The 23,932-nt window shown below is 37.3% G+C and overlaps 2 protein-coding genes across 2 annotated transcripts in view; one reads left to right on the forward strand and one right to left on the reverse strand.

The window, feature by feature from the left end:
* Window positions 1-23,932, forward strand: part of PPM1L (protein phosphatase, Mg2+/Mn2+ dependent 1L) — a 292,725-nt gene that overhangs the window by 25,796 nt on the left and 242,997 nt on the right. The gene's annotated exons all lie outside the window — the stretch shown is intronic.
* LOC308354001 (small ribosomal subunit protein eS27-like) lies at window positions 9,682-9,930 on the reverse strand (the record flags this gene model as incomplete). The annotated part of the gene is made up of 1 exon (XM_080821200.1): window positions 9,682-9,930. The coding sequence occupies one exon, from the start codon at window positions 9,928-9,930 to the stop codon at window positions 9,682-9,684; it is 249 nt and encodes an 82-aa protein (XP_080677326.1).

The raw sequence follows: 23,932 nt of genomic DNA on the forward strand, positions 1-23,932 counted from the left end.
AGCTATCTTTATTTCATAGAAGTCTTTTGCAGGGTGTCATGACAGTTGTGTGACCGTCTACATAGAGGTTTGTCCCATCTAACGTCCATCCTAAAGTTGAGTTGGGGTTGCATTTTCAGCACTCCCACCAACACTATGTGACTGAAATTGTCCTCAGACATAAGATGACATACGTTTAGTTACAATCACTTATGAAAATTTCAGTGCATGTGAACTACTACTGTGTAGTTTTTACACAGAAACTACTGTGTAGTTTCCACGAAACTAACTGAGCCTGTTGAAGATTTCTGATTATCTGCCAAATCTGGGCTCTGTTTTATTAGTTTAATGGTTTGAGAAATCTGTTCTTCTGGCTTATATGGGAAGGTTTAAGTTTATTTGTTTCTTCACCTAGTTTTTGAAAAAAATACATAAAATGTATTTGTATTTACACTTAGTTGATTTCTGAAGGATTGGAATTGATTATTTCTACATGACTAAGATTAACTTATTTAAAGTTTTGATTAATAATTTAGATTGATTTTTTGAATCTCTATTTTTATTATTTCAAAAGTAATATATGCTGATTGAAAAAATTTTTTTAGATATGTAAATGTTAGAAGAGTTGTTAAGTACAAAAAGAGAGTTGTCATCCTGCCTCTCACTTTATAGAGTTTATACTTAAACTATTTTTATGTCTAATCATATAACCTGCTTAATTTTTACTTAACTTTTAAATATACTATAGCAATCTTATTTATTAAATTGTGTTATTTTACATTCTAACACTGTTTAAAGTTTCTGAAGGTTTAAAAATTTTTTCCTTCCAAATGGTGATTGATTACTAAGATTACTCTTAGTAATCTTTCATAAAAATTACTGTGGTCTGCTATACTCTGAAAACTATAAAACACTGATGAAAGCAATTGAAGATGACACAAGGAAATAGAAATACATTCCATGCTTATGGGTTAGAAGAACAAATATTGTTAAAATGTGTATACTACCCAAAGCAATCTATACATTTAATGCAGTCCCTATCAAATTACCACCAGCATTTTTCACAGAGGTAGAACAAATAATCCCAAAATTTATATGGAACCACAAAAGACCCCAAATGGCCAAAGCAACCTTGAAAAAGAAAAACAAAGCTGGAGGGATCACAATTCTGGACTTCAAGTTATATTACAAAACTGTAAAGATCAAAACAAATGGCATTTAAAAAAAGCACAGTATGGTACTGGTACAAAAATAGACACATAGATCAATGGAACAGAATAGAAAATTCAGAAATGAACCCACAATTTTATGGTCAACTAATCTTTGACAAAGCAGGAAAGAATATCCAATGGGTAAAAGACAGTCTCTCCAACACATGGTGTTGGGAAAAGTGGACAGTAACCTGCAAAAAAATGAAATTGGACCACTTTGTTACACCATACACAAAAATAAATCCAAAAATGGATGAAAGACCTAAATGTGAAACCTGAAACCATAAAAATTATAGAAGAGAACATAGGCAGTAACCTCTTGGACATCAGCCATAGCAACGTTTTTCTAGATATATCTCCTGAGGCAAGAGAAACCAAAGTAAAAACAAACTATTGGGACTTCATTAAAATAAAAAGCTTCTACACAGTGAAGGACACAATCAAGGAGACTAAAAGGCAATGTACGGAATGGAAAAAGATATTTGCAAATGACATATCTGATAAAAAGTTAGTATCCAAAATCTATAAAGAACTTATAAAATGGAACACCCCCAAAATGAATAATCTAGTTAAAAAATGGGCAGAAGGAATGAATAGACATTTTTCCAAAGAATACATAATAGGTGGCCAACAGACACATGAAAAGATGCTCAACATAACTCCTCATCAGGGAAATTCAAATCAAAACCACAATGAGACACCACCTCACACCTGTCAGAATGGCTAATATCAGCAACATAAGAAACAACAGATGTTGGTGAGGATGCAGAGGAAGGGGAACCCTCTGGTACTGTTGGTGGAAATGCGAACTGGTGCAGCTGCTGTGTAAAGCAGTATGGAGATTCCTCAAAAAGTTAAAAATAGAACTACCGTATGATCTAACAATTGCACTGCTGGGTATTTACCCAAAGAGTACAAAAATACTAATTCAGAGGGATACTGCACCTCAATGTTTATTTATAGCATCATTATATATAATAGCCAAATCATGGAAAGAACCCAAATGTCTATCGACTGGTGAATGGATAAAGAAGATGTGGTATATAGACAGAAGGGAATATTACTCAGCCATTAAGAAGAATGGAATCTTGTCATTTGCAATGAAATAGATGGAGCTAGAGAGTATTATGCTATGTGAAATAAGTCAGAGAAAGACAAATACCATATGAATTCACTCATATGTGGAATTTAAGAAACAAAACAAATAAGCAAAGGAGAAAAAGGAAGAGGAGAGGGGGGCAAATCATGAAACAGACTCTTAACTATGGAGAACAAGAGAACCAGAGAGGAGGTGGGTGGGAGGATGGGTTAATAGGTGATAGAAATTAATGGGTGAACTTGTTGTGACAAGCACTGGATGTTGTATGGAAATGTTGAATCATTGTATTGTGCACCAGTAACTAATATTACACTTTGTGTTAACTAACTGGAATTTAAAGAAAAACTAAAAAAAAAAAAAGAGAGAGAGAGAGAGAGAGAGAGATGGTATATATACACAATAGAATATTATTTAGCTATAAAAAAGAATGAAATCTTGACATTTGTAATGTCATGGATGAAGCTAGAGGGTAAAATGCTAAGCAAAATAACTCAGTCAGAGAAAGACAAATACCATATGAGTTCACTCATATGGAATTTAAAAAACAAAATAAACCAGCAAAGGGAAAAAAAAGAGAAAGAGAAACCAAGAAACAGACTGTTAACTTAGAGAACAATCTGATGGTTACCAGAGGGAGGTGGGTAGGGGGATGGGTGAAATAGGTGATGGGGATTAAGGAGTGCACTTGTGATGATGAGCACAGGGTGATGTATGTAACTGTTGAATCACCGTTTTGCGCACTTGAAACTAATATAACACTTTACCATATTGGAATTAGAATAATAATGATAATAAAAAAGAAGACATAAAAATAATTACCATCATCTGTTCCGGGTCTAGTGGAACTTCTGAGCAACTGTGGAAATGTACATGCTTCCAAACTTGGGTCTGTTTATCATCATAGAAGGCTGTGAGTCCAGAACTCTTAAAGAGGCCTCCTCCCTCACAGCTTTTATCCAAAGGTTTTAGGACCAAATGACTTCCATCTCACCTGAATTTTTTCAGGCACAAATATTTCATCATGGTGATACAGTTGAACATGCACTTTTTCAGTGATTCTCATGAATAGAATGGTATTTATCACGTACTATGTACATGTACTATGTACAAACATTAAATAGAAGGCATCAAAAGAGTGCAGCTAAACCTCCCCCCTCCCCAGCCCCTGATTAAATGCCTCTTTTTTGTCACTCTTGACCACATGGTCTCCTGGAGTTTCCCAAAGACTCTTTGTAATTATGTAGGGATGCTTGATTAGAACTGCGTTCTTGGGAATCAGTAATTTTACTAAAGCAATGCCTTAGAGGTGGAAGAGATGGCTCTAGCAGTAAGCTTTTTGAAGTACCAAAGAGGAATTTGGAAGAGAATCCTAAATTTATTTTAGGTCAGAAGTATCTGGGAAGGCTGCATAATGAATGTGAACTACTATGTAAAATAAACAAGTTGAATTTAGCTATCGCCTGAGCAACTACCTAATCATGGACTTGACATTTTTGAATGTGCAATAATGTTTTCATTCTATTAGGGTATCTTGTCGCAAATTAATATTAGGATGTATATATCTGTATCTTCACTTTTTTTTTTTAGACTTTTAAATGTTTTATTCAAAAAATTTATATTATTTTACTCTCAAGAATAAAACTTAAGAGGGAAATAGCTGTTTGGTGAAATCATTTTGGTGATGGGGGCTGGGGTGGGGGGCATGAAATATTCCTTATATAGAGAGTATTAGTTATAAAAAGTCCACATACTTAACTTTCCTTGAAGGTCACTGTGATTTTTTATGCCCCCCCCCGCTGTGATTTTTTTTTTAATTTTTAATTTATTTTCAGTGTAACAGTATTCATTGTTTTTTCACCACACCCAGTGCTCCATGCAATCTGTGCCCTCCCTAATACCCACCACCTGGTTCCCCCAACCTCCCACCCCCTGCCCCTTCAAATCCCTCAGGTTGTTTTTCAGAGTCCGTAGTCTCTCATGGTTCACCTCCCCTTCCAATTTTTAAAATGGTTTAATATTCTTCTCATCTGCCACACTTTTTCATTCATATGTAATATCATATACTGGAGTTATGTGGCTGTTGGACTGTGACTTGATATTGATAATGGACTGGAAAAAGTTGTAAAGAGCCAAGCAAACCATCTTCTACTATATGAATAGTTAAGCAGCAATAGGAGTATCTTGCAGAAAATGCTGGAGTTTTAATGGATATTAGATAGGACTCACTGTTGAAAGAGAAAACGCAAAAACAATGCCACACAGTGTAAAATGAGGTAAGGTTACACATACTCTGTATTCCCTGTAGAACAGTGAAGAATTGGTAGGTTCTGAAGTTTACCTTGCATGTTCAACAGTCCACAAAAGGTTGAGCTTTATGCTTATTAAATAGTACTTAAAAAGATTGTTTTTGTTTTTTTCCCTATATACTCTCTCACCCAAAGGTGAATTCATTTCCTTGTATAATCACCCTGTCAAGTGTTAATTATCTCAACAAATTCTTATTGTTCTCCTACTATGTAGTAAGCATAGAATTTTGGATAAATATTGAACTTTGGATAGATCAATGGTCAGTTGGGTTTGTTGAATGGAGAGAACTTCTTCTATTTGTCCCAGATAAACCTTACCCTAAGGGAACAACTGGGAGATTGAAGAAAACGTTGCTGATCTACAAACCAGAATTGGGAAGACAAAAGTGGTGATTGTTTGGGAAAGAGTGTGTTACCAAGAATCCACTCCAACCAGTATATCTGGCTCTGTGGTTGTTCTGAGGGTAACTGAAAACTTTCTAAGACTTTGACACAATAAGGAAGTTGTTTCTCCTATATGAAAAACTTATACTGGGGAGCATGTTTTGTTTTACCCAGTTCATTTTTGCTTTATCTCATCCCACAAGCATTTATGAAGTATTTGCTTACTCTGTGTTAACCAGTGTGCTAGGTATTCAAAACTAGTGTTAAATCATTAGACTTGTGCTTAAGGGTCTTAGTATCTGCGTTTTTATAGGAAAGAATTTTAAAAGTTCACTTCCTAGAACATTGTGAATGTTTTATATAATTTTAAGCTTTGTGTAAAAATAGTAAATAGTTATTTTATTTATTTAAAAAGAAAAAGATTTATTTAAAGGGAAAATTGGTGTTTTTGTAAGTAACATGTCTGAAACTAAGGTGAAAGATACATTCTTTTTATAACTTAAAAATAATTTTTTAAGTTATAAAAAGTTATATTTTTATAACTTAAAAATAAAAATACATTCTTTTTATAACTTAAAACTAGAGGCTCCTGGGTAGCTCAGTTGTTCAAGTGTCTGACTCTTGGTCTCAGCTCAGGTCTCTATCTCAGTTTTTGTGAGTTCAAGACCCACATTGGGCTGCATGATGGGTGTGGAGCCTACTTAAAAATCTTATGTATATATTCTTATATATACAATATAAATATACAATATACAATAAAAAAATAAAAATACCCAAACTAAAAAACTCAGATGCTATAAAAACAATGTGCAATAACAAATGAAATTCCCTTCTACTCTAGTTCTTCCCTTCAACTCCAGATCTCTAGATTCCCTTCTACTCCAGATCTCCTTCCCCAGGAGCAACTATTGTTTATCAGCTTCCTGTTGCCTATTTTGAGTAATGGTTTAAGCATGCACAAACATATGTGATTCCAGTTCCCTTTTCATACAAATGGGAACATATTACATAAATTGTACTGCTCCTTGTACTTTTTAAGGTCAAGTGCATTCCTTTTTACTGGCTGCTCAGTCTTCCATTGTCTGGGTAAACTGTTCATTATTTAACCATCCCTTGTCAAGGGACATTTTAAATTTCCCCAGGTTTTTACTGTCATAGACAATTATATATAAAAATTTATCTGTTTTTTTTTTTTTTACATATATCTTTCCCATGTGTGTATCTTTGGAATAAATTTCTAGAAGTGGAATTGCTGGGTCAAGGAGTATATACTTCCAATTTTGATACATATGGTCAAAAGGAGGTTCATGGGGGTTGGCTAATTGATACTTCCATTAGTGCTAGGTGAGAGTACCTGAATTCACACATTCTTACCAGAACACTGCATTTTAAAACTTTTTGACCTTTGCCTGTTGGCTAGGTGAAAATGTTATCTCAGTTTAACTTTTCTTTCTTTAGACTAAAGTTTAACATCTTCTTATGGATTATAAGCCATTTGTTAGTATTTGTTTTGTGAACTTCTGGTTTCATGTCCTTTGCCTTTTTCTTATTGCTTTGTTCTTTTTCTGATCAAGTTGTAAGAGTTCCCTTCTCTCTCTTGCGGCACCTGGGTGGCTCAGTCGTTAAGCATTTGCCTTTGGCTCAGGTCATGATCTCAGTGTCCTGGGATTGAGCCCCACATAGAGCCCCACATCAAGCCCCACATCAGGCTCCCTGCTCAGCAGGAAGCCTGCTTCTCCCTCTCCTACTCCCTCTCCTTGTGTTCCCTCTTGCTATCTCTGCCAAATAAATAAATAAAATCTTAAAAAAAATTGTCTTCCATCTGTATAAGAAGATTTGCCCTTTGTTATAGGTGCTGCCAGTATATTTTGCATTTTGTTTTTGTGTTTTGACTTATGGCAATTTTTTCTTTGTGTATTTAAAAAAATTCTTATGCTGTCAAATTTAGCTTTTGTTTTTTTCATATTTCAGGTATTTCTTTTTTTTAATTTTTCTTTTTTTAAATAAACATATAATGTATTTTTATTCCCAGGAGAAATTTAGCTTTTTAAAAAAAAATTTAAAAAATCTTTAATTTAAGTCTTTTCTTTGATAGTTTTGGGATTTTGTGTTTTACTTAGAAAGCACTTTCACATTTAGAGGCCTGAAAGATTGTCTATTGTTTTCTTCTAGTATTTTCATAGATTAATTATTTTTACCTTTGCTCAATCAGAATGTATTGTTATGAGAAACGAGGTAGGTAGAAATTTAGTTTTATTTTTCCAGCCTGCTAGAATCTGTCTTTTCTCCACCTATTTGAAGTACAGTTTATTGTGTACTAAATTATTATGTAAGTGAGTCTGTTGCTCAACATTTTTCTATTTCATTGCTTTTCATGTGTGTGCAAACTTTTAATTATTATAACTTTATAGTATTTTAAAGAATACAATTTGATGAGTTTTTAAATTATTTATTTATTTATTTGACAGACAGAGATCACAAGTAGGCAGAGAGGCAGGCAGAGAGAGGGGGGAAGCAGGCTCCCCGCTGAACAGAGAGCCCGATGTGGGGCTCAATCCCAGGACCCTGAGATCATGAGCTGAGCCGAAGGCAGAGGCTTAACCCACTGAGCCACCCAGGCGCCCCTATAGTATTTTAAAGTCTAGAATTTTCCTGGCTATACTAACATGTTTCATTTTATTATCTGACCTTTAGAATCAGTTTATCTGATTGCAAACCACAAGAATGACAAAAATCCTGTTAGTTTTCTTACTGAGATTGCATTGCCTTTATAATTTAATTGAGATAAGTTGATAATTTTACAATACCCAGGACCAGGATACTTCTTTTTTTTTAATTTAAAATTTTATTTTATTTTATTTTATTTTTTTTTTAGGACCAGGATACTTTTAAATTTTATTTGCAACTGTATTTTGGCTTTCTGGAGTCTTAAAGTTCATTTAGGTTTCTTAAGTTTGTTATTAAACTTATTCTTAGGAATTTTTTGTTTAGTTATTACTCTTATAAATGGGATCTTTTTTGGCATAATGTTTTCCGAGTTTTTTGTTCATAATAGTTTGTCCAGTTCCATTTATATCATATTAAATGTAAATACTGATAATTTTGCTTCTTCCTTTGCTGTTTGGGTCTCTCATTTCTTTCTCTTTTCTAGTTGCATCGACTCATACTTTTTGGGTAATGTTAAATAATACTGGTGATAATGTATATGTTTTTTTTCCTGAATTGAGTAGAATTATTTCTAGAATTTTATCATTAGTCATAATATAGTTCTTGGATTTCAGATACACACATTGCCCCCCCCCCCCCCCATATAATCATGTTAAGGAACTAGAACTACTTTTTGGTTTTACTAAGAATTTTTAAGGGGTGCCTGGGTCATGCAGTCAGCTGAGAGTCCGACTGCCTCTTGGTTTTGGCTCAGGTCACAATCTCGGGGGTTGTGGGATTAAGCCCTGAGTGGAGCTCTGCTCAGTGCAGAGTCTGTGGGGACTCTCTCCCTTTCCCTCTGCCCCTCCCCTCTGTATGCTCTTTCTCTCTCTCTTTCTCTCTAAAATAGATAAATATTAAAAAAGAATTTTTAAAATTAGGAATTTATGTGGAATTTTATCAAACATATTTCTAAATTTATAAATATTATCATTTTTCTCCTTTGACCTGCTAATGAAATCTGGTAAGTCTCCTAATATTGAACCATCTTTGTCTTACTAGTAAAAGCCTCACACGATCATGCATTTATTATTCTTTTAAAGTATTGATGGATTCTGTTTATTGATATTTTCATTAGGATTTCTACATTAATGTTTACATGAATATCGTATGAATCATGAATGAGATGGTTTTAGGTGTTTTTATCTTTTTTAAAGAGTGCTTGAATCGGTGTTTTTCTGGCAATATACAAAGAATTTTAAATCTTTCTACCTTTTACTCCCAAACATTTAACTATCGTTAGAATTAGAATTCGAATTAGAATTGAAAACTTGGTAGAATTTGTCAGTGTAACTATTTGGGCTTGGTGCTTTGTGAGATAGGGCTTTGATACATTTCTTAGTTATAACATTGATTTGTTAGCCTATTTTAATTGTCTAACATTAATTAATGACATGATGTTTATATATTTGACACTCTTTGTGAGAGTTTAGGTGATCATTTTTAGCTGTTGGATCTTTGTCAACATAGGACAGCAGGACAAAGTCAGGCTTTGGGGAATTTGCTGAGGGATAGCAGAATTTACTGTGGAAAGACCAACTATAGCCTGGTCTTGAAGGGTTGGCATTTTCTCATTCATGTTAGTCAAAGTGTGTATGTTTGACTGGAGGAGGAAATTGTTAAGGATTATGTCAGTCAGTGTTAAGCTGATCTGGTAGAGTTATTTGCAGGTTGTACAGTATTCACAGAGGATTCTAGGCAGTAGAAGGCTTCTTTAAGTCATCTTTTGTTTGAGTTTTTTGTTAATAATTTTTATATTTTTTTATAAACATATAATGTATTATTAGCCCCAGGGGTACAGGTCTGTGAATCGCCAGGTTTACACACTTCACAGTGCTCACTTTAGCACATACCCTCCCCGATTTTGTTTGAATTTAACCTAAGTGTTTTGGCCAATATATTTTTATTTATTTATTTATTTATTTATTTATTATTATTTTTAAATCCAAAATCTGTTTATTGGGGTAGTGTTCCACTCATCTTGATTCAGGGTATTTTAGTGCTGCTTCCACCTGAAGGAGCATCCTTCTGTAAGCCTTGCTTTCCCTCCTGTGCGCTGGCAGAGGACAGCGGAGCAGCCGACACACAGAACTACCGTGTGTGCGTGGCTGAAGATGGTAGGGATTTTGCAGCATCCTGGGCACTTGGTGTCCATGGAGTTGGGGCTCTGCACTGGGCACTGCTTCTTGTGCTTCCCCTTCTCCTCTCCCGGGGTCAGGTGTAGGAAGTCCTTCATGAGGACCATGTTCTTGTGGGGAGGTTGTCACTGCTGGCAAGGTGGCCAATACATTCAGGTCTTCGACTTATAAACACCTCACAGGTCACAGTATTTTCATGCATGGTGCCCAGCTCTGTAAGTGCTTTGCTGTCTTTTGGTCTCACTCGCTAGGTTTTTTTGTTTTTGTTTTTGTTTTTGTTTTTTTAGTGTTAGAAAAACCTTTTTATTTATTTTTTTATTATTTATTTATTTTTAAAAATTTTATTAACATATAATGTATTATTTGCCCCAGGGGTACAGGTCTGTGAATCGTCAGGCTTACACATTTCACAGTACTCACCGTATCACATACCCTCCCCAATGTCTGTAACCTAACCACCCTCTCCATACCCCGCACTCTCCCCAGCAACCCTCAGTTTGTTTTGTGAGATTAAGAGTCTCTTATGGTTTTATCAGGCTAAGGTCATAACACAGTCACTGCGGATGGCATTCTACTAGATTCCCAGTTGTCATGAGACCATTTTTTAAAGAGGGTCATACATGAAGAATTGGTTTTATGCCTTAAAGAAGGAGTGGAAAGAGCACACAGGCTTTGAATCAATGAGATGTGAAGTCATGTTACTTTTGCCATTGAACTGATTATTAGACTTCTTTCAGCCTTCATCTGTAAATAGAAAATAGGGATAATAATATGTACTTTGCAGGGTTTTGTGAAGATTTAATGAGATAATGTATCTGACGAACCTGGAGCATGATTAGCATTTAATGAATTTTTTAATAAATTCACTCCTTTCCCTTAATAGCGTATAATTTAGTTTTACTGCATGGTTTTCTTTAAGTCTGGTTTCACTTCATTCATTCATTCAAAAACCATTTATTGAGCACCTGCTCTGTTTCAGGCACTGTTCCAGGGGGCTTAGAGCAACAATTAAGGCAGGCAGTGTCTGTGTTTTTATGAAATTTGCATTCTAATGCATAGGTAGAAAGAGATTAAAAAAAAAAGACCTAGAAAATAACAGATGAGTGATTAGCAATGTGGCAAAAAAAAAAAAAAAAAAGAAAGAAAGAAAAAGAAAAAAGAACATAAACAAGGAGAGATAGAAATCCAGGGTTAGAAGTGCTTCTTTAGATTGGATGGACAGGAAAGGCCTCTTGGAAAAAGTGACATTTTACGGAGACCTGAATAAGAAGGAGCCAGCAGTGTTAAGATCTGGAAGTAGAACATTCTAGGCAGAGGCACCGGGGAGCAGAAAGGTGGTAGTGAGCTTGTTCTGCTCCAGGAATAGAAGGATGGAACTAACAATTCAGACAAGGGCCAGATCTGGAGGACCCTCATAGGCCAGCATCTAGAGTTTGGTGTGAGGGGAGTTTGGAGTTTCTCTAAGCCTAAAATCTATGGATGTGTGTTAATTATCATGGCTGAACTATTGTGGTAATAGTTTAATCTCAGCATGCACCCAGATAATACACATAATATTATCCTTCAGGGAGAATGAGAATGAGAGCCTTATCTTAATATAGTGAAATAAGTGGATTAAAAATTAAAGTGAGGCCTAATACACATAACTAATTTTTATGTTAGGTAATGAGAGGTAATTAAAGTAATATGCTCATATAATTAACTTTTAATTATTTTTCTTAGTGACATTTAGTTTATGATAACTCTTCTTGGGATAGTGTGGCATAATATGAAAAGTTATGACCACATAAGTAACGAATTTGTTCTGAACGTCACTCATATTTGATGGTAGCTTAGAATAAAGATAAAGGCATATTTTTTAAAATAAATTTTTTAGAGTAGTTTTAGGCTTGTAGAAAAGTTGTAAAGTTAGTACAGAGAGTTCCCACATACTCTACATCCAGCTCTGCCCTTACTAACATCTTACAGTAGTATGGTACCTTAGTCAAAATTGAGGAGCCAATATTGATACATTGTTAGGAAATGAAATTTTTACTTGCAAAGCAATTCTGATGCTACTGACCCAGAGTTAGTGCACACTTACAGGCTGAGGTCACAGTTCTCCACAAGACTCTTCTCATTTGATACATCAGCCGGAGGCTCCGGGGTTTCTAGTCCACCTGTGTTTCTGACCAAGGAGCTATATAAATTCAGAGGTTTCCACTAACTACTCCTCAGGTTCAGTAATATCCTGGAATGACCCAGAACTTAGGAAAGTGCTATGCTTATGATTACAGTTTTATTATAAAGAATACAGAGCAGAAGTGATGCATAGGGCCAGGTGTGGGAGGGTCCCAGATGGGAAGCATCACCCTGAGGCACATTGATGTATATGATTACCAACCAGGAAAGCTCACTATGGAATGGCTCTCAGTTTGGGTTTGTCAGATGCTTTTCTCATGATTAAATTGGGGTTACAGTTTTTTAGGGAAGAAGACCATAGAGCTAAAGTGCCATTCTTAACCACGTTGTATCAAGGGTACATAATCAACATGACTTCCGACTGTTGCTGTTGACCTCAGTTATCTGATTGAGATAATGTTTATCATCATAGAGTTAGTTACGCTTCCCTTCCTTCCCCCCTTTTCATACTGAGCTCTTCCGAAAGAAGTTACTATGTGCAGTCCACACTTAAGGACTGGGGAATTATGCTCTGCCTCCTTGAGCATGGAGTAAGATTTAGGAATTTTTGACAGAAAGAGAAAAGATTTGAAATGTGCAAGTCATTAGAATCTGTTAACCTTTTTCAAATATTAGAAAAATGGCATCTTGGAGCTGGATGGGACCTGAAGGGGCCATAGTTTGAGACAGAGTCCTCTGGTGGGGAGAGGGACTGTAATAACTCAAAGGCTGCATTTACACGTTTCTGTCTCAAATTGCTGTCTGTGGAGTGGGACGTGACCTCTGGTAACCTTGCTGAATGAAAAGCCATTAGTCTTCTCCCAACCGCCCCCCTCATCCTCAACCTTCAAACGTGTTTTGTGATAGGAAATATAGTAAGAGCTGCTTTTTTCCATGTGTACGGTGGTTGTGCACATTATTTAATTTCAGCTTATTAAAGTGGTATGCATGCTATTTTCCATGAAATTTAATTCTTCTATAGGTTGATTTTTATAGAAGTTGAATTTTGATTTTGTTATTGTTATTTGAAAGGTTCAACTTTTGGCTTATGGGAAAATTGTTCTAATGTGTTATGTACGTTCAGGTTCTGTGGTCTGGGATGTCAAATTATTTGTAAGACTGTTCTAAACAGTTCTAAAACTGTTCTAAACAGTAAAGATCAGATATTAAATCTGAGAGTTGGTGATTGGGAAAAATACATTCTGATTTCGTTGAAGTATTTTGAGAACCCTGCTGTGACAGGTGTCTTCATGCAAATAGCTGTCCTCATGATAAAACTCTAGCTTCCAGCCACATGCAAATAATATGAAATTTTAAGTCAGAATTTTCACAGAAAGGCATTTGGTCTGCGATTGGGGGAAGAGAAGTTGCTCACCTTGTAGTTTGATTTGCATCTTTTAATATTATCCTTTCAAGTGCTCCAAGCAACAGACATCATTTGTAACATCTAAAAACACTTAGCCTCTTTTGTGCTCATTATAAAACATGCAGTTCTTAATGGGCTGATTAATCCAAACAACACCCTCTGAGAACAAGAGTTACCTCCACTTTATGGAAAGAAGAAACCCTGGGGGTGATGGTAACATGATCTGATTTGAGGCAGTGGCTGAACCTGGTAGATTAGTTTTGGTTGTCTTGACTGGGGCCATATCTAACTGAACAAAAAGCTGCTTCTTGTACGTTAGCTGGTGAACCTCACCCTACCATGTAGGGAATAACACTTTTAGGGAGAAATGTTACTGATGGACTGGCGGATGGGGAAATCCCACCCAGACAACAGGCTCTGTAATGTATTGCTGTACCTTTTCATCTTCAAAATGTGGGTCCATCAGTAAGTATTGTTTTCCCCAAGAATTTTTCCAACTTTGTCTGTCTGTCTGTCTATCTATCTATCTATCTACAACAAATATGCTCTTTTTCTAATTAACTTTAGATCAGGGTTTCTCAACCTAGATATGGTTGGCCTTTTGGGCCAGAGAATTCTTCAGTGTCGTGGAGGCTGGCCTTTTCATTGTAGGATGTTTAGCAACATCCTTGGCTCCTGCTCAACCCACACCCCCACCCCAGACTGTGACAAACCAAGCTGTTTTCAACATTACCAATATCTTTCAGGAGGCAAACATCACCCCTAGGTGGGAACCACTGCTCTAAAGTTAGCAAGACAAACTTCAGACCCCAGTTTTGACTGTCATGTTTAACTCGTCAGTGCCATGCATCACCACCAGCCTCCTTTTCTTTCAGAGACATTGTTTGTGTCTGTTTCTGGTGTTTCAGGATTTGGTTTAGAAGATAAAAGAGGAATGAATAACTTTGTGTAGGGAATTTATCTTGACACAATGTTGAACAGTTTTAAAGTAATTCAAATTATATTTACAAGTTAAGTACATTTCCCCAGGTGAATTTAAACTATCTTGTCACTGCTTAATTATATTTCTATCTACTTTTAAGAAAACCACGAACATTCCTCCACTTCCCTCTTTGTTAAATCTTCACAGGGCTCCCCCAGCAGTTTTTGTTTACAGCTCTTTGATCTCAGAGTGATTTTGTGCTAGTGATTTCAACTAGTTGTCTCCCTAAAGACCTAAAGGGGTAGATCTCAGGGAAATCCTTTTACTACTTTCCCCTAAATCTGAACTTAAAGCCATGAAAGGGAATACTTTCTTTTCAATCAGGGAACCAACCAGGAGTCACAGATTTCCTCCTCTCTACCTCTTCCATTTCAAAGCTGAGAGTTTAGGAAACCTTGGCCTGGGAATACTTAAAGGAATAAATCTCTACGGCTTTCTTTGAACACTTATGTATGTTGTCGATAAAGGTTCATGCCGTTTGCTTAGATGCCGTTATGAAAAAATAAAGTAAAGCAAAAGAAAACCCGCAAGCATCATCTCTTGCTCCCATCATCTTTTCCTTTTGGATATATATACATCCAAAAGATAGGTTAAGAGGTTGCTTCTGACCAGGGGCTGGAGTTAGGGGTGGGGATGGGGGATGGGGTAGAATGAGCTGCCTAGACTCTGTGAAGGTATTTTGGGGTTGCATCTCTGCTACTCTGCTTCCAAATCTACCTTTCATCCTCAATTTTTGAAAGTATCTTTTACATCAGTTAACACATTGTCTTCTTTTGAGTGATCTGAAGAAATAAGAAACCCTGAGTAGAACGTATACATGGAAGGATTGCATGGGTATCAGCTTTGTAACTGTATTTTTCCCTCTGTGGGACTCATTTAATTTGAATGCTCTCCCTTTTGCAGCTGGTACCCTTGGCTGTCCTGGGGAAGCAGAGGAGCATAATGATTAAGGGCTCCAACATTGGAGTTGGAAGGATCTGTATTTAAATTTGATTATACCCATTCCTAGCTCTGTTTCCTAGCTTCTCTGCGCCTCATTTGTAAAACAGGTGTTAACAACACCAGTTTCACAGGATAGGAATGTGGATTAAATGAGATAATGTCTTTTACAGGTACTTGGTAGGAGCTCAGTGAAGTGTGCTTCCTGTCCTTTCACTCCCTTCCTACTTCTCTTATCCTTCACCTACTAAAGCCAGTCAATTCCGCATACTTTGGATAATTCGGAATGAACAAAAGGGCATCCTCTCCTACCATTCCTCCCTATGTTCACTCTGCCTATCTTTTCTAAGCCTCAACACCCCAAGTGTGTTCATGCCCCAGGGCCTTTGCATTTACTCTTCCTTTTGCCTGGCACATGCTTCTCAGATATCCACATGGCTTGCTCCTTCACTTCCTTCAGGTCTCTATTCATATGTCACTTATCAGAAAAACCTTCTCTGGGGGCACCTGGGTGGCTAAGCGTCTGACTATTGATTTCAGCTCAGGTCTCGAACTCAGGGTCGTGGGATCCAGCCCTGTGTCGGGCTCTGTGCTGGGTGTGGAGTCTGCAAAGATTCTCTCTTGCCTCTCCCTCTGGTCCTCCCCTGGCACATTCACACACAGTCTCTCTCTCTCTAAAAAAAATAAACAAATAAAATGTTTAAACAACAAAAAAAGGAAAACCATCTCCGACCATCGTATGTGAAATAGGGCTTGCTCCCTTTCCTGGCACTTCCTAACTTCCTTGCCCTGCTTATTTTTTCCCCATGCCACTCAGCATCTATTGCTATATTTTTGTTTCTGTACCATCTATATCTCCCCACTAGAATAGAAGCCTCATAAGGACAGGGATTCTTTGCTAATTGCCATATTGCTCAGGCTTAGGACAATACTTGGCCTGTTTTGGTACTTAATAAATGTTTGTTAGATGCATGAATAAATACATATTATTTTTTATTCATGCTACATTTTTGAGTTTTTCAAGAAAAAACACTGGATTGAATTTAAAAAAATAGTTAAAATATTTAAATTGTCTCATTATTATTGCCTCAAAATATTTTTTATTAATATATTTATTCAACTTAAAGGTGACCAATTTTAGCCTTCACTGTTTTATATTAAAATACAATTTCTTCTGAGGCTTTCTTCCTTTATACAGTTTTAATTTTAGAGAACTTTTAATTGTATCATTAACATTCTTGTCTGTAGGTCACTGTTGTATGGTGGATTGGGAAAACAGGGAGAGTCCTATATTCTACTTATATCAATTTTTTGTGACCTTCAGCTGATTGTCAAAATCCCAGTACTTTTTCCTTCCTATGGAGAAATTGAAATACATGATACACTGAGGTAGATTTTCTCAGTAACCTAAATTGGTGTCAAGAAATAGTTTGTGATCAAAACCCAGTTGGCTACTATGGGGAAAAATCTGAATTGCTTTTTAAAAATTAAATATTGAGGGGCGCCTGGGTGACTCAGTGGGTTAAAGCCTCTGCCTTCAGCTCAGGTCATGATCCCAGGGTCCTGGGATTGAGCTCCACATTGGGCTCTCTGCTCAGCAGGGAGCCTGCTTCCTCCTCTCTCTCTCTCTGCCTGCCTCTCTGCCTATTTGTGATCGCTATCTGTCAAATAAATAAATAAAATCTTAAAAAAATTAAATATTGAAAATTAAATTAAATTTAAAAAATTAAAGTTAAAAGAAAATTAAAATTAAAAGAAAAATTAAATATTAAGTAGCATGCAATATTTAAACAACTGGAGTTGTGGTCATTTTAATTTTAGCAATCTGATGATAATTACACTTGTCAGCCAAATGATTTGCCAAGTATTTTTTTTTTTTTTTAAGATTTTATTTATTGGAGAGAGAGAGAGACAGTGAGCGAGAGAGAGCATGGAGCAGGGCAGAGGAAGAAGGAGAAGCAGATTCCCTCCTGAGCAGGGAACCCAAAGACGATGAGGATCTGGGGCTCAATGCCAGGACCATGGGGTCATGACCTGACCTGAAGGCAGACGCTTAACTGACTGAGCCACCCAGGTGCCCCTTGCCATGAATCTTTAAAACTTTCACCTAAGATGCTGTTTTATTTCTGCTCTATTTATATATGCTTTACCTCTGATTCTGTACCTGGCCTCCTTTCGATTAAGAAAGCATTCTAAGAACAGGAAAATCTGGTATCCTTATGAATTCAATGACTTTCATGTATTATCTGTCTTTTTATTTCAGGTAGAGAACAATGATAAACAGTTTAAGCAGTTTTTTAAACAAACTTAGATAAGTGATTTTTTTAATGAACTAGTTCATGACTTCTGGACTTTTTTTTTTTTAAATGAGATTGCATAATGTTTTTCATTTTTTGTTTAGTACCGCCTGTTCTGAGAGTGTTATACTTTGCTTCGTACTTTATTTGAGAAAAAAAAAGACCTATAAATAAGTCTTTTCAGTGTGGGAATGATGAGATTTATTAAATGTTTACTAATATTCATATGGTCAGGTTTTTTTTTTTGTCCTTTTGGTAATAAGAGAAAAAGCAAAAATATTTACCACATTATTTACTGTACCTACCAACACTATCCCAAACATTTGTGATTTTTATCTTGAAGGTTTATCTATTTTTAGGACCAGTTTTTTCTGAAATATGAAAATAAAACCTTTGCTTTGAAGGACATTTCGCACTTGGAACAAAGGAAAATTTGTTAAGTAAGTGGATTTTATATCCCGTGGGGCTGGAGAAGTAGTAATATTTTATGTCTAGAACCCTGGGATGGATAACATGGTCTGATGTAAGATTGCCCGTCCATAGCCATTCCCACAATGAGGACTGTTTAAAGCAGAATCATCTGTATTTTCTGAGTTTTATGTACATCAGCAAATAATTCCAACTATGTTTGTTCCCCTGTGCCAAGGGGTTCTTGTGTTGTGGTGATGCAGCTTGGCATAGCACAGACCACCAGCAGGGCAGTGCCTGGCTGTTTGTGCCACGGGAACTGGTCCTCTCTTTACTGTACTCAAGGGACTCAAGCAGGTTGTTTTTTCTTTTCTTTTCTTTTTTTTTTCCGAACTGTGTCCACTTCCTCCAGCACATTTCTGTTTTAGTATTTTTCCTCTCTCACAGAGTCTCAGCCTGAGATAAATTTAACTCTCCATAGTATATGGGAATTTGGGGGCTTGTATTATCTACAAAGTAGGATGTTATATAGAGTCACATTGCTTAATCCTGGTTAGCTCTGTGTCATGCAGAGTTTGAGTTTGTACACCCATTTCCAGCTCTCCTTCCAATTTCTCCTACTTCCAGCCACTGTCTAATCTGGGCTGGAGCTATTTCTATCCTTCCATGGTCTTGGTCACTGGGAATGCAAGCTCCAGTCTCCACCCCCTTCACTGCTTCCCCCCGGCCTGCTCAGCTTCAGAGATACCAGAGCTGTTTTTTGTAATTTCATAGAAGTCATCTTGGTGGCTAACCAGGGTCCTGCCCAGCAGGACCCTACATAGATGTTTTTTCCTGGGAGTTAACTCTACAAACTTCTCTTTCCTGAACCGATTCTTTACATTGGAAAGACTCATCTTTGTCTCTTTGATTCTGCAATGTTCCAAAAGCTGTAGCTTTCTCACAATTCTGCCCTCGTGGTTTTGCTCTACTTTTTCTTACCCACGGTCCCCAGCTCCACTCTAGGCGTTCTCTGGGATCTGTGACAGTGCTGGGTCATGTGATTAGTAGAGAAGGGAGGTAGTCATTGTGTGGCTAGGTTGTAGTATGGCATATAAGCTAGTGGTTAGAAACCTGCAAACCAGACTTCAGAATCAGAGTTTAAAGATACCATTGTGATCCTGTGCAGGCAAAAATCCACTCTGTTAGGGGTTGCCTGGGTGGCTTAGTCGTTAAGCATCTGTCTTTGGCTCAGGTCATGATCCCAGGGTCCTGAGATTGAGCACTGCAGCAGGCTCCCTGCTCTGCGGGAAGCTTGCTTCTCCCTCTCCCACTCCCCCTGCTCGTGTTCCCTCTCTCTCTGTCAAATAAATAAATAAAATCTTTTTTAAAAATCCACTCTGTTAGAATTCCTTCATTTTACTTATTTTTTAAATTTTTTCAAATTTTTTTAACTTTAATTTTTTAAAAAAGATTTTATTATTTATTTGACAGAGAGAGAGATCACAAGTAGGCAGAGAGGCAGGCAGAGAGAGAGGTGGAAAAAGGCTCCCCAGATGTGGGGTTTGATCCCAGGACCCTGAGATCATGACCTGAGCTGAAGGCAGAGGCTTAACCCACTGAGCCACTGAGGAGCCCCAGAATTCCTTCATTTTAAAAAGGTAGGCAATTGGGTCTTGGGGCGCCTGGGTGGCTCAGTGGGTTAAAGCCTCTGCCTTCAGCTCAGGTCATGATCCCAGGGTCCTGGGATCGAGCCCCACATTGGGTTCTCTGCTCGGCAGATAGCCTGCTTCCCTCTCTCTCTCTGCCTGCCTCTCTGCCTACTTGTGATCTCTGTCTGTCAAATACATAAATAAAATCTTAAAAAAAAAAAAAAAGGTTGGCAATTGGGTCTTGAAAGATAGGAAGGACACTAATGTGTACTGAGCCCTGTTCTCATTCAGCCCTCACAGCATTCCTGTAGAGGAGCAAGTGGGTGGCAGATGCAGCTAAGAAAACAGATACAAATATAGATACACAAATACAGATAAAAAAAGGTGCACAAATTGTAAATGTGCCTACTAAAGTCATACTAGAAGAGAGTGTGTTATGGTATGGTTTTGGAAAGTCAGAGACCTGCGTTTTAATTTCACTTTCATCCCCCAAAAAGCAATAGTCCTGCTGGGGCAATGTACTTTTTAAAAGTAGCAAATACAGAGTTTTGGTTAAAAAAAGTACAATTAAACAAATTTAAATGAAAAAAATCTCACTTCTCATAACACTGGTATGGTTGTATAGCCTCTTTGGAGGTAGAACATGGACTCTGTTAAGAAAGAGAATTGCAAAATCCCTCCATGAATTAACTGCACGATTCCTAGATTTTTCAGAAAGCCTACACAGGTGAATGTAAGAAACCAGGCTGGCCAGCTGGTCTGGCTACAGCCTTAAAGCAAATCCTAGGGTTAACTCAACACTCAGTGTAAATTATGCATCGGAGGAACTTAGGGTGCTACTCAGAAGCTAAATCAGGAATAATACAAAGAATTGGGTTTTTAAAAAAAAAAAGAATTGGGTGTTTTTTGTTTGTTTGTTTGTGCCTCCCCCCACCCCGCAACCCGGCATAGGCAGGCATATACTTATTTTCCCTCTTTTCTGTGTGGTGGTGTTAATGTAGACCTCATTCCTTGGTGGGACCAACCCATTCAAGCATGGATGATTTGTTTAATCAAAGTTATATTTTCTTTCGATCAAGTTTTGGAAATTAAAAACTTGTCCCATACTTGAAAGAAACCACTGGTAATTTTGCACAAATATTAATTTCCATATCAAAAAAAAAAGAAAATAGTATGGCAGACAGGTGTAGATAAGATACATTCTAATATATAATCCTTTCTAATACATACTTTATGGGTTCCCTAAGGTGACTGTTTTCTCACTGGAAAAAAAAAAACCTCTTCAAAGATTTTACTGCTGTTATTTCTTTATTTAGCTATTTAATTATGCATGACAGTTGATGGATGGAGAACAATTTTTCAAATTAAGCTCAGAGTCTTCATAGTCAAAGGTATTTTCCCTTCTCTGCCTTTAGAGGTCTTTTTTGAGTCTATGTAATATTTAATCTTTAAAAATATTTGAGAGACTCAGCATAGGGATTGTTAAATGTAATTTAAATAACCTCTTTCTTATGAAAGAGAGGACAATTGTTTTCACTGAATTATAAATGTTATTGTATAATTTCAAGCTTTCAGAGATTCTAATATCTCACAGTTCAACAACCACTCTTTGAAAGTCAGAATGCCTGAGAGAATCCCATTTCCATATCTAAAATTAGAAATGGCATGCAGAGACTCCAGGCATTTTACCAGACATAGTAATGATACGTTTTTTCTTTTTGTTAAAACTTGAAGAAATAAATCAATCAGGTAGCTCTCAAAAAAAAAAAAATGGTCTGTCTTTCTTTGGACAGTCCTTCTGTCCATTTATTTGATTTGAGAATAAATTGTAGCTTTATGTCTATGATGTGTTCCTTACCACTGCCCAGTTTTTGATTCAGGATTTTTTTTCTCCTAATCAAGTCTGTGAGAGCGTACAAATGTTCTTGTTTCTGTATTTTGTTTATGGACAACTATATTTGTGAAATACACCTCTGCCACATTTAAGCCATGTGTTAGTTATCTTGGAGGATCTTCTGTAAGTGCTGTTTGCCATGCATGGGGCTTTGTCTTGTGACTTTAAATAGATACCAACTGCTAGAGAGGGGGCAGAGAATTCACATTTGCGGTTGGCCCTTACGTTATTTGACAACTGATCATGACGTGTAAGGAATCTGCTTCCTCCCTTACATTTGGGAAATTGACTTTGGGGAGGAGATTGGAGAGGGGGCCAAATGGAAGAAGCAAAGTCCTCTCTAGGGACTGGGTGACCTTCTCTTGGCATCTGGCTTTTCCACCCTGTCCAGTCAAGCTGTCCCGACTAGGTAGCTGGCTGTGTTCCCAGCCTACAGAGGATCAGTGCCCAGGGCCTAGAGCCCTAGCCCAGTTTGGCAGATCATCTGTGATTTTTTTTTTATTACTACCTCTGTACTCTAGCGGCATCTGTAATTCAAATCCCATGAAGCCTAATAAGTGTAGTCTTTACCTACATCTTAATATTTGCCGAGTTGTTTTTACTCCCTACAGTTAAAAGTCCGAAGGTCCTGTATTAAGTCTGAGAAATGAAAAAGTAGGGGCCTAATTTCAGAACTGTGGTGCCTCGACTCACATTACTGTGGGGTAAAGATTTGTGCTGGCGGACTTGTCAGATTGCTGTCTGCAACACTGAAGTTCAGTTTCATATTTGAAAACATGAAATCTAAATTGGACACTACCCCCTTCTTCCCTTTAAAATCCTTCAGTTAAGGCGTGCCTCACTGGCTTAGTCGGTGGATCAGTTGTAAGTTCGAGTCCCACATTGGGTGTAGAGATTGCTTGTAAATAAAAATCTTTTTTTAAAAAGGAACCAAATCCCTAGTAATTTTTCATAATGTAATGAAAAGGTATAGCCCATACCTGAAGCCCGTAGATAGTGTCTGGCTTGTAGTCTTGTTTATTTGTTCTGCTCAGCATTTAAAAACCTGTAAAGTTTACATAAGGACCAGATTCTCAGCATCCCTTGAAAATATAGAAACTGTGTCAATATTGAGCCTTTATGCTAACACTGGCTGGAGCTAAGAAGAAACAGCCCCCCTACCCCTTGGGTTGGGCAGGCTGCCAAACCAACTGTTGCCTTACACTCTGAGTACTTGGTCCATTTACATTATCCATTGGGCCCTTGAGGCACCTTGGAAAACCCCTCCAGCCCCATTGCCCTCTTGTATTCATGTCCTTCTCCGCTTTACCTGATAAACCAACCTGCAGACCACCGGGGATCGGATCGTCCTTCTCAGCTTCTGGGCCTTTGTACATTCTAGGCTCTCTTCTTGTGATGCGTTCCCTACTATCTCCGCTTGAAAGACTCTTGCTTAGCCTTCAAGACCCAGCTTGGTCACATGTACTTGAGAAGCTACCACTCCCTCTCTGCCTGTTTGTGTGAGATGCCCTTCCCCCAGGCTCCCTTTGCTGTTCTCTGTGCCGAGGTCATAGCACAGCATGCTGTGTGGCAGCTCTTGAGTTACGTGTCTTTCTCTCCCCTAGATTAAGGGCCGTGGAGGCAGAGTCTGTCCTACACCTTTCCTTTTACTCAGTCACAATTCTTGGCTCATGTTTTACTAATAACTAATTAGTATCGATTTTACTAATCGATAGGTTTAACTTTGTGTAAGGCGGTGGCTTCTCTCCCTTAGCTGTCCAGTAGAATCACCTGGACAGCCCTAAACCATCCCAGTATCCAAGCTTCACCCCAGACCAGTTACATCAGATTCTGAGAGTGGGGTCCAGGAATTAGTAGTTTTGAACAGTTCCTTAGGTGGTTCCAAGGTGCAGCCAAAGTTGAAAGCCACTGGTCTAGGATGTTTGACTAGGGCAATCTGAAGAAATTTGCCATGATTTTAGTTTGGGATTAGAACATTTCATGATGATCTTAAGAGAGTCCACCTGGGATGAACATTTTTACTTAACTTTGGCAACACATGAGCATTTAAATAAGTAGGAACCTATTTTCAAGAAACCAGTTTCTCTTACAACAGTCAGATAATTTTGCAAGCTATAATGGTGACAGATAGCTAATCGGCGATATCATATACAGTACATTAAGAGTTTTCTTTTTATAATTTTGGTAGTTTATGTTGTGTAGCCATGTGCCATTTTCCACGTTGCTGCATTTTGATTTAAAATTCAAGTGAATTATTTTTCAGCCACTCTGTAAATTAGCTCAGGCATTTGTTGAGTTTCCAATACCAACTGCTTCTCTTTTCTGCATTTTCTTTTTTGTTTTATATTGGAACTGCTAGTTGGAAAATAGACAAAGCCAAAACATTAATTGGTGTCGTGTGGAAAACACACTTGGGATAAAAGCCATTTTAA

The sequence above is a fragment of the Martes martes genome (assembly GCF_963455335.1).
Source record: "Martes martes genome assembly, chromosome: 1".
Lineage (NCBI taxonomy): Eukaryota > Metazoa > Chordata > Mammalia > Carnivora > Mustelidae > Martes > Martes martes.